At 48.5% G+C, this 16348-nt stretch overlaps 1 protein-coding gene across 1 annotated transcript in view; it reads right to left on the bottom strand.

Moving 5' to 3' along the window:
- Positions 1–16348, bottom strand: part of mslnb (mesothelin b) — a 29262-nt gene that overhangs the window by 7886 nt on the left and 5028 nt on the right. Inside the window, exons 11-44 of the mRNA XM_067258977.1 lie at positions 15936–16177; positions 15428–15512; positions 14484–14627; positions 13990–14192; positions 13769–13893; positions 13516–13634; positions 12947–13123; positions 12768–12799; positions 12572–12669; positions 12430–12455; positions 12305–12326; positions 12172–12199; positions 11829–11907; positions 11508–11654; positions 10761–10972; positions 10471–10571; positions 10233–10351; positions 9945–10121; positions 9751–9782; positions 9464–9561; positions 9028–9078; positions 8743–8770; positions 8420–8504; positions 7694–7840; positions 7188–7399; positions 6898–6998; positions 6660–6778; positions 6372–6548; positions 2182–2213; positions 1789–1886; positions 1284–1328; positions 751–778; positions 343–427; positions 1–120 (exon numbers count right to left, since the gene is read on the bottom strand). The exon at positions 1–120 is cut by the window's left edge and continues 63 nt beyond it. Coding sequence (XP_067115078.1) covers positions 1–120; positions 343–427; positions 751–778; positions 1284–1328; positions 1789–1886; positions 2182–2213; positions 6372–6548; positions 6660–6778; positions 6898–6998; positions 7188–7399; positions 7694–7840; positions 8420–8504; positions 8743–8770; positions 9028–9078; positions 9464–9561; positions 9751–9782; positions 9945–10121; positions 10233–10351; positions 10471–10571; positions 10761–10972; positions 11508–11654; positions 11829–11907; positions 12172–12199; positions 12305–12326; positions 12430–12455; positions 12572–12669; positions 12768–12799; positions 12947–13123; positions 13516–13634; positions 13769–13893; positions 13990–14192; positions 14484–14627; positions 15428–15512; positions 15936–16177 — 3594 coding nt within the window. The remainder of the gene's footprint in view (positions 121–342; positions 428–750; positions 779–1283; positions 1329–1788; positions 1887–2181; positions 2214–6371; positions 6549–6659; positions 6779–6897; positions 6999–7187; positions 7400–7693; positions 7841–8419; positions 8505–8742; positions 8771–9027; positions 9079–9463; positions 9562–9750; positions 9783–9944; positions 10122–10232; positions 10352–10470; positions 10572–10760; positions 10973–11507; positions 11655–11828; positions 11908–12171; positions 12200–12304; positions 12327–12429; positions 12456–12571; positions 12670–12767; positions 12800–12946; positions 13124–13515; positions 13635–13768; positions 13894–13989; positions 14193–14483; positions 14628–15427; positions 15513–15935; positions 16178–16348) is intronic.

The raw sequence follows: 16348 nt of genomic DNA, 5'->3' as shown, positions 1-16348 counted from the left end.
CCAGGTGCCTCTGGCCTGGGTGGAGTTAGCTGGCCATGTGCCTGGAGTCACCTGGGTGGAGTTAGCTGACAGCTGACACCTCAACACGCCAGCCAGACTCTCCGCTGTGACCGCAGAGAGCTGGAGGAACGGAGGAAAGAGGAAGAGAGGACGGGGAGAGAAGGAAGAGATGAAGAGAGGAGGAGGGGGAGAGAAGGAAGAGATGAAGAGAGGAGGAGGGGGAGAGAAGGAAGAGATGAAGAGAGGAGGATGGAACAGTGTTATCATGTGCAGTTCAGCTCCATGGTGCAAACATGCTTTAGGATTTGAGAAGTTCAACCAGTAGTGCAAACTTGAACATACTGAAGCACAGGCGAAGTCCCTGATGCTGTGGTCACACAGAACGCTTCCTGTCTGGCTGTTGTCAAGGAGACGCTGGAGTGCAGAGCTGAAGTAAACAAAGTGAGACCCAAAGATATTAAACATGAGAATATTCAAGAAATAAACAAGATATTAATTAAATAATTGAGTACATTAATCTATAAATAATTGAGTAAAAAAATATTTAGGATACCTCAAACAAATACATGACACCACAGAAACATTGAAGATATAATTGCGAAATAAAATATATTGATTGTATATCTAAAGATTCACAAGACAAACAAGATATTGAATACATCTTGATAATTGAGTAAAAAGACGTGTGGAAAGATCCTGAGCCACATGAAGCAGGGGCTCCATGACAGGAAGTGACATCAGAGTTCCTACCTGTCCACCCCAGCACAGATCTCCGTCTCTGTGGAAAACAGATGACGTGATGAGCTAGTACCACCACTGGTTCATGATGAGCTAGTACTACCATTGGTTCATGATGAGCTAGTACCACCACTGGTTCATGATGAGCTAGTACCACCACTGGTTCATGATGAGCTAGTACCACCACTGGTTCATGATGAGCTAGTACCACCATTGGTTCATGATGAGCTAGTACCACCATTGGTTCATGATGAGCTAGTACCACCACTGGTTCATGATGAGCTAGTACCACCACTGGTTCATGATGAGCGAGTACCACCACTGGTTCATGATGAGCTAGTACCACCACTGGTTCATGATGAGCTAGTACCACCACTGGTTCATGATGAGCGAGTACCACCATTGGTTCATGATGAGCTAGTACCACCACTGGTTCATGATGAGCTAGTACCACCACTGGTTCATGATGAGCTAGTACCACCACTGGTTCATGATGGTCTCACTGTGTTGATTGACAGTCAGGTGACCAATAGGGGATGTCTTACCGTTGTAGGATGTGATGCTGCAGTCTCCACTGTAGACGATGCAGCCTAAATAAAACACGACAGGAAACAAGCCGTGTCAGACAGGAAACAGGAAACAAACATTGTTCGACAGAAAACAGGAAACAAGCCATGTCCAACAGGAAACAGGAAACAAGCAGTGTCAGATACGAAACCTGTTTACTGTTTGACATGGCTTGTTGGGGTCAGGGGTTAAGGTTAAGGTCAGGGGTTAGGGTTAAGGTCAGGGGTTAGGGTTAAGGTCAGGGGTTAGGGTTAAGGTCAGGGGTTAAGGTTAAGGTCAGGGGTTAGGGTTAAGGTCAGGGGTTAGGGTTAAGGTCAGGGGTTAGGGTTAAGGTCAGGGGTTAAGGTTAAGGTCAGGGGTTAGGGTTAAGGTCAGGGGTTAAGGTTAAGGTCAGGGGTTAGGGTTAAGGTCAGGGGTTAAGGTTAAGGTCAGGGGTTAGGGTTAAGGTCAGGGGTTAAGGTTAAGGTCAGGGGTTAGGGTTACCTTGTGGTGTGTGCTGTAGCAGAGCTATCTTGGTGGAGGAGACAACAGCTTCCACTGCTAGAGGGCTTGTTTGCATGGTTATGTCCAGACGGCCGATACTGGGGACAGAGGTGGTCAGGGATAGGTCAGGATAAGGGTCAGGATAGGGGACAGGATAGGGGTCAGGTTAGGGGTCAGGATAGGGGTCAGGATAGGGGTCAGGATAGGGGTCAGGATAGGGGTCAGGATAGGGGTCAGGTTAGGGGTCAGGATAGGGGTCAGGATAGGGACCAGGGTCAAGGTTGGGGTCTGGTCAGGGTAAGATTCAGAAAAAGGGTCAGGGAAAGGGTCAGGGAAGGGTGGGGTTAGGGTGGGGTCAGTGTTCAGGGGTACTCTGGGATGGATGAAACTTACATGGTCCTATAGGAGGAGCAGGGGACGGTCATCTGCAAAAAAGGAGAGGAGTTCCTGTTGTCAAGCCGACTCCCACATCCTTTCCTCAACTGAACCACATCAACAGCAAGCTAATAGTGTCTTACTGAGTGTACTTCGTGACTGCCATCTGACTGTAAGTAACCAGAGTTTGTTTCATTCATTTGTGTTCTGCTAATTATTTGCCTCTTTGACAGAGGGTAAGGGTATAGCAGCTAAATTGGTCAATAGGTAGCTAGCTAGAGATCGAGTTTCAGGGTACTTGCCGCCGAGTGAGACCCTGGCTTTGTTTACATAATTAGGGCCATTGTAGAATTTGGTTAAATCAGCCCTGACTTCTGTAATCAGATTCAGAGCTAATAGTGTCTTACTGAGTGTACTTCGTGACTGCCATCTGACTGTAAGTAACCAGAGTTTGTTTCATTCATTTGTGTTCTGCTAATTATTTGCCTCTTTGACAGAGGGTAAGGGTATAGCAGCTAAATTGGTCAATAGGTAGCTAGCTAGAGATCGAGTTTCAGGGTACTTGCCGCCGAGTGAGACCCTGGCTTTGTTTACATAATTAGGGCCATTGTCAGCTGCTCTTTAGCATATTTAGGCGATTAGCACTGCAGAGGCAGCCTCGTCTGGCAGCCTCGGTCGAACAAAGACAGGGGGTCTACCTGCGGGAATCTACCGAGGATGGCCGACGTGGTGGATCACCTCTTCTGATAAGTATCACCCTATTTGTATTCTAATCCACCTAGAACATATTCATAGCTAGCATGTGTTTCTTCAGCATTCCCGTTCATTACACTACCCGTAGACGTAGATATATCACAAAGTATATACGGTCAACTTCTAACCTTCACTACCTATCCAGATCTTCTCCACCTGCCCTCTCTCTTTCTATAGGGCTCTGGAACTGCCAGTCCGCTGTGAACAAGGCAGACTTCATCCCAGCGTTTGCATCTCATGCTTCTCTTCATGCCCTTGCGCTGACAGAGACATGGATCCGCCCTGAGAACACTGCAACTCCAGCTGCTCTCTCCGTCAACCACTCCTTCACTCACTCACCCCGCTCAACCGGGCGGGGTGGTGGGACAGGGTTGCTTCTTTCCCCACATATTAAATACACATCCACACCACTCCCTGTTACTGCCAAATCATTTGAACACCATTATGCGATGCTAACTGATCCTATCAAAGCATGCTTAATTGTTCTTTATCGCCCACCAGGCCCGCTAGCCGACTTTGTGGAGGAGCTGGACATGCTCCTCAGCGTCCTCCCGGATGATGGAACCCCCCTGATAGTCCTTGGGGACTTCAACATCCACCTCCAAGGAACTCAGGCCGTCGACTTCTTGTCTCTCCTGACCTCCTTCGACCTGACGCTGCTGAGCACACCGGCGACCCACAAGGCAGGCAAACAGCTAGACCTCATCCTGACACGTAACTGTATCACTGACTTAACCTCTGTAACCCCACTGCATATTTCTGATCACTACTTTATCCAATTCTCTATCTCTCTCCCTCCAACTCCTTCTACCTCCCCTCCCCTTGTAACTTTCCGGCGCAACCTCCGCTCCCTATCCCCCTCCCATTTCTCCTCTATTGTAACATCCTCCCTCCCCCCCATTGACGAGTTCTCGTCCCACCCCACTAACACTGCCACCGACACCTTGTTAACCACTTTAACTGCATCACTTGACTCTCTCTGTCCCCTGTCAACCAGGCCTGCACAATCTTCTCCCTCCTGCCCGTGGCTTACGGATGTTATTCGTGAAGAACGGTCCACCCTTCGGGCAGCCGAGAGGAGATGGCGCAAGTCCAAAGGCGGTCTGGACCTTGATAAGTATCACTCCCTCCTCAAATCCTTCTCTTCTCACATAACTGGTGCTAAAACCCTCTACTTTCTGAACAAAATTAACTCTGCTTCAAACCCCCACAAACTTTTCTCTACCTTCTCCACCCTTCTTAACCCACCTCCCCCACCCCCTCCCTCCACCCTGACAGCAGACGACTTCTCCTCCTTCTTTGAGAAAAAAGTCGCCGACATTAGCAGTCGGTTCCCTAAACCCACCTTTCCTACCCTCTCACCCTCCATGACTGACCCAACTAAATGTCTAAACTCTTTTTCTCCCCTGTCTGAGGCAGAGATCTCTGACCTCATTCTCTCTCATCGCCCCACCTCCTGTCCCCTTGATCCTATACCCTCCCCTCTCTTTCAAACCATCTCCCCCTCCATCATAACTTTTCTTCTCCATGTCCTAAACTCCTCTCTCACCTCTGGCACCTTCCCCTCTGCCTTCAAACAGGCTAGAGTTACCCCTCTACTCAAAAAACCCTCCCTTAACCCTGCCGTTCTCCAGAACTACAGACCGGTATCACTGTTACCCTTCCTTTCAAAAACAATTGAACGTGCTGTATCTAACCAACTGTCTAACTTTCTCTCTCAGAACAACCTGCTTGACCCCAACCAATCGGGCTTCAAGACTGGCCACTCCACAGAGACTGCCCTCCTTTCAGTCACCACTGCCCTCCAGTCTGCCAGAGCGGCTTCCAGGTCATCCGTTATCATTCTGCTGGACCTTTCTGCAGCGTTTGATACGGTTAACCACCAGATCCTGCTCGCCAGACTTTCTGAGATGGGCATCACTGGCACTGCACTCCAGTGGATCTCATCCTACCTGTCGGGAAGATCCTACCAGGTTTCCTGGGGAGGCAAACTGTCGGGCCCTCGCCAGCTCTCCACTGGTGTCCCACAGGGCTCCGTCCTTGGACCCCTCCTCTTCTCTCTGTACACCACCTCACTTGGACCAATCATCACCTCCCATGGCTTCTCCTACCACTGCTACGCTGACGACACGCAGCTGTACCTGTCGTTCCCCCCGACCGATCCGGGGATCTCAGCTAGGATTGAGGCCTGCCTCACAGACATCTCCGCCTGGATGACCGAGCACCACCTCCAGCTGAACCTCGCCAAAACAGAACTTCTCATCATCCCGGCTAAACCCTCCATCTCCCACAATCTCTCAATCACCCTGGGATCTGCGACGGTGACCCCTTCATCCTCTGCCAGGAACCTTGGGGTTACCATGGACGACGAGCTCTCCCTCACGGCCCACATTGCTGCGGTCTCCCGGTCGTGTAGATTCACCCTCTACAACATCCGGAAGATCAGGAGATACCTGTCTGAGCACTCCACCCAGCTGCTAGTCCAAGCACTCGTCCTCTCCAAGTTGGACTATTGCAACTCTCTGCTCGCTGGTCTCCCAGCATGTGCAACCCACCCTCTTCAGAGGATTCAGAACGCGGCGGCCCGCCTGGTCTACAATCTACCCAGACGCTCCCATGTTACCCCGCTCCTCATCTCTCTCCACTGGCTACCTATCATGGCCCGTATCAGATTCAAGACCCTGGTATTGACCTTCCGAGCAGTGAACGGGACTGCACCCGTCTACATCAAGTCTCTCCTGCAGCCTTACACCCCCACCCGCCACCTACGGTCTTCTTCAGACAACCGCCTGGTGGTCCCACCGCTCAAGACCGCCCGGTCCCAACACAAGCTCTTCTCCTGTCTGGCCCCCCAGTGGTGGAATCAACTCCCCACCTCCATCAGAGACACTGACTGTCTCTCCACCTTCAAGAAAAGGCTCAAGACGCACTTGTTCCGGGAGTACAACGGTACTTAGGAACGGTTCGCTTGACCCGATGTTAGTTTCCTCAAGGATCACAATGACTCTTGCTTAGAGACTTGTTGCTCTTGTGGTTAGTGGTAACTGATTTAAATTTTTGGTTCTCGCTGTGATATATTGTTTTATTACTGTTGCTTGCTTTTTCCCACAGGTACACTTGCACTTATAGCTGTTCATGTTGTTTGGTTGTGACTTGTTTAACTACATGCTCTTATGGTTCTTCCCTTTGGCACTTACTTTGGTTGTTCACAATGTGTGCTTCATGTTTTGGCTACTCGCGATGTTTTTTGGCTATCTTGTTGTTATGATCAGTGACCTATGCACTTTGTAAAGCTCTCTCTTGGAAGTCGCTTTGGATAAAAGCGTCTGCTAAATGAATAAATGTAAATGTAAATGTAAACAGCAAAGCTAGAAATAGCTACCCCTACCACTGACCCCCAAAACAATCAAATCTGGATGCAGCAGAGTGGTAGAGCACAGAAAGATCGCTAGTACCTCCTGAGACATGTTTACGAGGTGTAGCAGGACTTCTGGAAGCTTCCTCTCTTCTGGGGACTCAGTCAGGAAGTCAAACACTCTGTTGATGACATCATCTTTCTCTGGAGGAACAGGAAGAGGAAGCAGCAGCAGCTCTGCAGTCTGGTGTGGAGACAGGACCTCCAGGGCCTCCAGCTGCACACCACAGAAGAACACACACGTCAGAACATAAACCAACACAGCGTGTCCACACCTTGCCTGGTGGGTCTAAGCAGGGGTGGTGGAGGAGTCTTGGAGGAGATGTACCGGGGAGAAGAGAGGGTTGGTGGCCAGCAGGTCCCTGAGGGTCGCCAGCACGGAGAAGGCCCCCCAGTTGCTCCTCAGCCAGTCTGTACTGCTGTTGGAGCTGGACACACATCCAGGCTCTGCAGGGGAGACATCAGGAGGGAGATGTCAAGAGACACAGGTCAGTAGAGTCAACATGTCGGTAGTCCACTTCAGTCGTGTGGGGACAGAACTCAGGTTGCCTGCACCAGCTCCTTACCTGAGGAGTTCCTGGTCAGGAAGGGCTGGATGAAGTATCTGACCACCAGCTCTCGTCTGCTTTGGTCCATGAGCTGGGATTGACGGCTCAGCTCCATCAGACTGGAAGAACATAAACAACATCTGAACAACAATCCCCATTTCCTAACAACAAACGTGTTCCTACTGGAGACCTATAAGTGCTGGTAACTACTGTGTTCCCACTAGAGACCTACATGTGCTGGTAACTACTGTGTTCCCACTAGAGACCTACATGTGCTGGTAACTACTGTGTTCCCACTAGAGACCTACATGTGCTGGTAGGAGGAGCAGCTGAGGTTCCTGCTGGAGAGGCAGTGCAGGAACCCTCCTGATGCTGATGGCAGGAAGAGCCTCAGACGCCCAGAGAACCACCTCATGATGACATCACTGTCTCTCAGCTGATCCTCGCTCAGCAGGGACACTCTCATCTCTCCAATCACGTCCAGCGCCTTCGATACTGACGGACCAATCAGGCTCGTGTTCTAGGAGACAGAAGAGAGCACAAGGAGAGGAGAAGAGACAGTCTTGAACAAAAAATATTTGGCAAATAATTTGAGGAAATTGTGGTCTGTATCAGAGATATATGTGGCCTGGATCAGAGATATATCTGGCCTGTATCAGAGATATATGTGGTCTGTATCAGAGATATATGTGGCCTGTATCAGAGATATATGTGGCCTGTATCAGAGATATAGTATGTGGCCTGTTATCAGAGATATATGTGGCCTGTATCAGAGATATATGTGGCCTGTATCAGAGATATATCCGGTCTGTACCGTGCTGGAGAGGAGGTCCAGGGCCTGGTCCAGTCCAGCGGAGGCTCTGGTGAGGAACAGTTTCCAGGTCTCCCGAGGGTACGAGGAGTTTCCAGCCAGCGAACACCTCAGCAGTCTGGCCAGCTGCTCTGCTGTCAGCTCCTTTAGCTGCGGGGAGGAAACCACTCATCACATCATTCATCCTGACCATCACTGCTAACACCTTGTTTACCTGGTCCTACCTGTGTGCCGGCACTATGTTGATAGATAATGTACATACATATACAACACGACACAAAACGTTTCAAGTTTTTGTGAACTTTTTTAGTTGTACTTTTTTTAGAAACTCTTTTTTCAAAACCTTTTTTTGGAAAATCTTGTCAAAATTATTTATTTTTTAATCTTTTTTCAAAACTTTTTTTTTTTTAAATCTTTTTTCAAAACTGTTTTTAGAAAATCTTTTTACAACCTTTTTAAACTTTTTTTAGAAAAAACTTTTTTTCACAGTGAAAGGAGAGGAGAGAGAGATCATGCTCCCAAATACAGATTAAAACTAAAGTAACGAGCCTGGCTTGAACATTTAAGTAAAAAGTACAGATATTTGTGTAAAAAATGTAAGGAGTGAAAGTAAAAAGTTGTCAGAGAAATAAATAGTAAAGTAAAGATACTAAAAGAATCTACTTAAGTAGATTCCAATCTCTGATCAGGAGAGCATTTATTGGCTGGTGCAGTTTAGGCTCCTCCTACCCGAGCACAGGCATACTGTGTGATGGTGAAGTCACAGAGAACAGATGATTGGTTCCCCATATCTAGGCGCTGCTGGAGGGCGGAGCTACAACACAGGACAGACAGGAGCAATCAATTGTCAAACCCACAACCAAGACCTTTTTTAACATTAGGTCTTGTGATTCACAAGCCATAATACAATTTATTGTATTGAACTTATAGTCCTACAACTAAACTAATTGACCTGGTATAACACTGAGATTATATGACAAGTGGTGTAGACTGGTAAACTGAACAAGGTTGATTGTTCTGTGGTTGGCCAACTGGTCTGAACAGGATCTCACCTGTCCACCCCAGCACAGACTCTGGTTGCTAGAACACACCAAAGGAATGCAGAGTTAGAGTTAGAATGTGGTTGGTTTGGACTACTTAATAGAAGGGCATTATTCTTTGAGTCTGGCATTGATGTTTACTACAGTGAAGGTCCTGGTATTGATGTTTACTACAGTGAAGGTCTAACTGGTATTGATGTTTACTACAGTGAAGGTCCTGGTATTGATGTTTACTACAGTGAAGGTCTAACTGGTATTGATGTTTACTACAGTGAAGGTCTAACTGAAGTAACTTACCGTTGTGAGAAGATACTGGACACTGGGGGTTAACCGGTACCAGAACACAGCCTAGAGGTCAAATACATTTGAAAATAAGTTAAGTTTTGTTGATATTTCATTGGATTTATTAAACATTTTAAACTAATTTGTGCTTGCTATCAGCAAGGCATACTATTGTTATCTCACATATATATTATTCATTTACTATCATACACAACCTAAATGGTCCCACAGTTTTTGCACAAAGTATGGACATTTGGGATTAACTTTACTGGTTTGGAGGTGATATAGGTAAACAACCTGCTCCAGCTGGAGCGTCTGCAAGGAGACTTCACAATTCCCACAGAAATTGTACCCTCTCTAGTTTAAAATATTAATTTTTATGCTGTAGAACAGTCATCCATGATTGGAACCTGCTTGAACAAAACAGCAACATAATTCTCTCCTGACTCACCTATTGGAGTAGATTCTATGAGGTCATAGATTGCAGACCAGATCATTGGCTGCATCTGGTTGGTGAGGCGGGTCATGGAGTCGTACAGCCTCTTGAAACTGTTCAAACCACAAAACAAAAGCTCCAGTTACACCAAGAGGACTACCACTAGATGGGAAGTCCATAGGGTCATAAAACAAGAATGACTCATCACAAGACGGTGGTTCTTTGCCACCTCTGCCACACCTGGCTCACTAGTAATCACTAGGCCAAAATACCCTCATTCTCCTCCCTGTGGCGAGACTTACATTGCCTGGTACACGGGGCAGCTGACTGGAGTCTGAGGACAAGGAGCACACAGGAACATCATCACCTCAACGGCAATCATGCTATGTATCTACCTTATTTAATAACATTTCTTGACAGTACCTTATCAGGGATTAAAATTATCATTACAGTTCACGGAAAAGTGGAGGAGTGAGTAAGATGAAAGTAGAGTTACCTCCTGGGCAATCTTGACGAGGTGTAGCAGGACTTCTGGAAGCTTCCTCTCTTCTGGGGACTCAACCAGGAAGTCAAACACTCTGTTGATGACATCATCTTTCTCTGGAGGAACAGGAAGAGGAAGCAGCAGCAGCTCTGCGGTCTGGTGTGGAGACAGGACCTCCAGGGCCTCCAGCTGCACACCACAGAAGAACACACACGTCAGAACATAAACCAACACAGCGTGTCCACACCTTGCCTGGTGGGTCTAAGCAGGGGTGGTGGAGGAGTCTTGGAGGAGATGTACCGGGGAGAAGAGAGGGTTGGTGGCCAGCAGGTCCCTGAGGGTCGCCAGCACGGAGAAGGCCCCCCAGTTGCTCCTCAGCCAGTCTGTACTGCTGTTGGAGCTGGACACACATCCAGGCTCTGCAGGGGAGACATCAGGAGGGAGATGTCAAGAGACACAGGTCAGTAGAGTCAACATGTCGGTAGTCCACTTCAGTCGTGTGGGGACAGAACTCAGGTTGCCTGCACCAGCTCCTTACCTGAGGAGTTCCTGGTCAGGAAGGGCTGGATGAAGTATCTGACCACCAGCTCTCGTCTGCTTTGGTCCATGAGCTGGGATTGACGGCTCAGCTCCATCAGACTGGAAGAACATAAACAACATCTGAACAACAATCCCCATTTCCTAACAACAAACGTGTTCCTACTGGAGACCTATAAGTGCTGGTAACTACTGTGTTCCCACTAGAGACCTACATGTGCTGGTAACTACTGTGTTCCCACTAGAGACCTACATGTGCTGGTAACTACTGTGTTCCCACTAGAGACCTACATGTGCTGGTAGGAGGAGCAGCTGAGGTTCCTGCTGGAGAGGCAGTGCAGGAACCCTCCTGATGCTGATGGCAGGAAGAGCCTCAGACGCCCAGAGAACCACCTCATGATGACATCACTGTCTCTCAGCTGATCCTCGCTCAGCAGGGACACTCTCATCTCTCCAATCACGTCCAGCGCCTTCGATACTGACGGACCAATCAGGCTCGTGTTCTAGGAGACAGAAGAGAGCACAAGGAGAGAGGAGAGAAGAGCACAAGGAGAGAGGAGAGAAGAGACAGTCTTGAACAAAAAATATTTGGCAAATAATTTGAGGAAATTGTGGTCTGTATCAGAGATATATGTGGCCTGTATCAGAGATATATGTGGTCTGTATCAGAGATATATGTGGCCTGTATCAGAGATATATGTGGCCTGTATCAGAGATATATGTGGCCTGTATCAGAGATATATGTGGTCTGTATCAGAGATATATGTGGCCAGTATCAGAGGTATATGTGGCCTGTATCAGAGATATATCTGGCCTGTATCAGAGATATATGTGGTCTGTATCAGAGATATGTGGCCAGTATCAGAGGTATATGTGGCCTGTATCAGAGATATATCTGGCCTGTATCAGAGATATATATGGCCTGTATCAGAGATATATGTGGACTGTATCAGAGATATATGTGGCCTGTATCAGAGATATATGTGGTCTGTATCAGAGATATATGTGGCCTGTATCAGAGATATATGTGGTGTTTACCGTGCTGGAGAGGAGGTCCAGGGCCTGGTCCAGGACGTTGGACAGCTTGGTCAGAAGCAGCTTCCAGGTCTCCTTAGAATAGCTGCCGTTGCCGGGCAGTTTACACCTCAGCAGAGACACCAGCTGATTGGCTGTGATGCCCTCCAGCTTTTTTAGGAATAAGAGGGAACACACAATTCAGTTTAGATCAATGTCAACTGATGTTAAGCTATAAGCATGATACTAAGATATTAGCATGATGCTAAGCTATTCATATGATGCTAAGATATTTGTATGATGCTAATATATTAGCATGATGCTAAACCTGAATGAAGCCATCACCTGGGCACAAGCATATTGCTCCAAACTGAAATGGCAGGGAACTTCCATCATGTTTCCAATGTGTTGTGTCAGCGTGGAGCTGTGGAAAAATACAGAGATTGAGCAAAGGTCTGTGGATGCAGTTCATTGGGATCATCAGCAGTTGAAAGTTAAGTTAAATGCAGGCAAAAATAACAATCTTATTTGACCTTTTCTCAGATTATCTCATGTTAGCTTAGTTTTGCTGAAATCATGTCATCTTATTTTAGCTTATTTTAGTTTAGCTAAATTTAGCTTAGCTTAGCTAAATTTAGCATACATTAGCTTAACAGCTATCCAGGAGACGGAGATGAGGAATCCATACCTGTTCACTCCAGCACAGACTGTGGTCTCTGTAAGAAGCAGGGGTGAGATGCTGTAACTCACTTCTGTTTGTTCGTATGTACATGTCTCATCCAGATGTTTTAGAACTGAGAGTAGAGAAATAGAAGTCTTACCGCTGTATGGAGTAGATGGACACTGAGGAAACAAGAGGACCTTGACTTAGTTTTACAAAACTTTGACATGATTGACTGTTTCAGGAACAGCTACTGTGTCAGAAGATGATTGTGGCTCCTCTTACCTCAGGGTCTTCAGGTAGTTGACATCCTGTTGAAAAACACAGTAAAGATAGGGTTTCATATTCTATCTGTACATAGAAGAAAAGAATGTGTGTGTATATGTGTGTGTGTGTGTGTGTGTGTGTGTGTGTGTGTGAGACTGACCCCCTGGGGCAGTCTGCATGAGGTTGTCTATGGTGGCCCAGATGACTGGTTCCATCATGAAAGGAACAGACTTTAAGGCCCTGTACAGACGCTCAAAACTGACAGATCGACAGACAGACAAACAGCAAACAAACAGTTACAGTGAGTTCACCACAACAGGAATCCCCTCTGCTGCAGTATTTACTTTGATCCTTACATGAGAAGGTATGAAGCGCAGGGAACTGATATCTGAGGAAACACACAAAAGAATCAGATTGTTACGAACGTAACAAAAAAGTTACGAATACTTATTGTTGAAACGTTTTGTTACTGATGGAATGTTTTGAATGTCCAGTCAAGCATGGAAACTATGGTTTGCAGTGAGGGAGTCCTTACCTGGTGAGACATGTTGACGAGGTGGAGCAGGACTTCTGGAAGCTTCCTCTCTTCTGGGGACTCAGTCAGGAAGTCAAATACTCTGTTGATGACATAATCTTTCTCTGGAGGAACAGGAAGAGGAAGCAGCAGCAGCTCTGCAGTCTGGTGTGGAGACAGGACCTCCAGGGCCTCCAGCTGCACACCACAGAAGAAAACACACTTCAGAACACAAACACAGCAAGTCCACACCACAGAAGAAGACACACAGGCCAGACAGTGGGGATCACTGGGCAGCAGCAGGGATGGGTGTTAAGAACTCAGAGGTTGAGAGTGTTTGACTGTAGACCTTAAGGTCGCAGGTTCAAATTCCACTTTATAGGTCACTTTGAACCCATTTTTGCTAACTGTGAACATCTGTTTATCAGTGGTGGATATGTCAGCTGTATATACCCAGACTCTGGATGCTCAACCTGAGTTTGGCTCTTTCCCCTACATCATCTTGGTCTAGTGGCAACATTTAGCCAAGCCCCTGGGAGGGCTTCTGAACCTGCTCTGCCACACCCCACTAACCCTAACCCCATACTCACAGCAGAGAACCCAGGGTTGAGCAGGTACACGTCCTGGAGGGAGGCCATGGTGGAGAAGAGGCCGAGGTTCTGCGTCAACCAGCCCACGCTGCCGTTGGTTGACGACACGCATTGGGGATCTAGGGAGGGCCGTCAGAGCATGTCACTGGACCAGCCAATCAGATCTCACCCTGGTTCTTGTCAGAACCAATCCCCTACTTGGTGTATTTGGTATCAGCCAATTCTAGCCCACTACAACAAGGAGTGTGTGTACCTGAGTGGTTGTGATGCAGCAGGAAGGGAAACAGGAAGTGTGTATAGATGGAGAGTCCGTGTGTCTGGAAGGCAGGCATGTCTTCACGCATGACCGTGTTCATGTAGCTGCTCAGTTCAGTCACACTGGAAACACACACCAACACACACACATCAGCTCAATCAATAAACACAGTGTGTGGGTGTGTGTCCATGTGTTTTTGTCTGTGTGTGTGTCCTCACAGTGCGTGGTAGACAGAGCAGGTGAAGTTCTTGGAGGCAAGGCAGGAGAGCAGAGAGGCGGGCGGGTCGGGCAGCAGAGGCAGCAGCTTGATCTGGAACCAGAGCTGGATGAAGGCCGGGTCTCCCAGCTCCTCTGGGCTCAGCGTCTGGGAGTCCACCTGGGAGAACATGTCCTGGTACTGGGACACCACCTCACTGAAGTTCTGGAGGGGAGAGCACCAGGTTAGAGTGTGTGTGTGTGTCAAGTGGCTGAGCGGTGAGGGAATCGGGCTAGTAATCCGAAGGTTGCCAGTTCGATTCCCGGTCATGCCAACTGAGGTTGTGTCCTTGGGCAAGGCACTTCACCCTACTTGCCTCGGGGGAATGTCCCTGTACTTACTGTAAGTCGCTCTGGATAAGAGCGTCTGATAAATGACTAAATGTAAATGTAAATGTGTCTCTCTCCTACCTCGTCACCCTGTCTCAGACTGTGATTTGATTGGCCCGCTGCTCACCGTGGTAGAGAACTCGATGACCAATGAGTTGAGGCGGCCGGTGAGCTCTATGAGCAGTCTCATGACGGTGTCCTGGGTCAGGGTCAGGTTGGTCCGAGCCGCGCAGTGAAGGACACTGGCCACGCTCTCCACTGCGTTGGTCAACTGCAGGGTCAGATGGAGAGAGTGGACAGGGGAAGAGAAATATGACCCCATTTAATTTCAGCACTAGCTGAAGATTTATTTAGTGTGTGAATAAGAGTCCACACCACCCACCCTCACACCACACACTCGCACACCACCCACACCCACACACACTCACCCCACAAGACCTCTCTTCGACGGTGATGCTACAGGCACACACTCACCCCACAAGACCTCTCTTCTACGGTGATGCTACAGGCACACACTCACCCCACAAGACCTCTCTTCCACGGTGATGCTACAGACACACACTCACCCCACAAGACCTCTCTTCCACGGTGATGCTACAGGCACACACTCACCCCACAAGACCTCTCTTCCACGGTGATGCTACAGGCACACACTCACCCCACAAGACCTCTCTTCCACGGTGATGCTACAGGCACACACTCACCCCACAAGACCTCTCTTCCACGGTGATGCTACAGGCACACACTCACCCCACAAGACCTCTCTTCCACGGTGATGCTACAGGCACACACTCACCCCACAAGACCTCTCTTCCACGGTGATGCTACAGACACACACTCACCCCACAAGACCTCTCTTCCACGGTGATGCTACAGGCACACACTCACCCACAAGACCTCTCTTCCACGGTGATGCTACAGGCACACACTCACCCCACAAGACCTCTCTTCCACGGTGATGCTACAGGCACACACTCACCCCACAAGACCTCTCTTCCACGGTGATGCTACAGGCACACACTCACCCCACAAGACCTCTCTTCCACGGTGATGCTACAGGCACACACTCACCCCACAAGACCTCTCTTCCACGGTGATGCTACAGGCATCCTGGAGAGCCGAGGTGTTGTCCATCATGGCTCCTGAGTTGATGTGGCTAGACACACACACACACCAGTTACACACACACACACACACACACACCAGTTACACACACACACACCAGTTACACACACACACACACCAGTTACACACACACACACACACCAGTTACACACACACACACAAACACCAGTTACACACACACACACACCAGTTACACACACACACACACACACCAGTTACACACACCAGTTACACACACACACACACCAGTTACACACACACCAGTTACACACACACCAGTTACACACACACACACCAGTTACGCACACACACACCAGTTACACACGCACACACCAGTTACACACACACCCCAGTTACGCACACACACACCAGTTACACACACACACACCAGTTACACACGCACACACCAGTTACACAAACAGCAGCAGAATGTTCCAGTAGCTGGCTGACTCACAACACCCGGTGGAACACTTCCTTGATGCTGCCGGGAAGCTCCGCCCCCATGGAGGGCAGGACCCGGTGCAGCACCGGGATCACCACGCTCTGGTACCAGGCCTCCACGCTCGTCATGTCAAACCCTGCTGCGGGGGGGGCCTCTGAGGCATTCTGGGACCTGTAGTTCTGGGCCAGCTCGGCCAGAGTCCAGTTCATCAGCGCCTGAGCTACGGTGATGCTTCTCAGTTCTGACACATCCATCTGGGAGGGGGGGGGGGGGGGGGGGGGGGGGGAGGAGGTCCGCAATGACATGTTATAGTTTCTTGGGTCTAGTTCAGTGGTAGAGCCCTTGACTGCAGATCACTTTGGATAAAAGCAACATGAACACAACACATTTAGCTAGACATTTTATTTGATTCTACTTAATTCCTA

This window comes from Osmerus mordax, chromosome 21 (assembly GCF_038355195.1).
Source record: "Osmerus mordax isolate fOsmMor3 chromosome 21, fOsmMor3.pri, whole genome shotgun sequence".
In the NCBI taxonomy this organism is placed as follows: Eukaryota; Metazoa; Chordata; class Actinopteri; order Osmeriformes; family Osmeridae; genus Osmerus; species Osmerus mordax.
The sequence above is the reverse complement of the archived record's forward strand: the minus strand, read 5'-3'. Positions and strand labels throughout refer to the sequence as shown.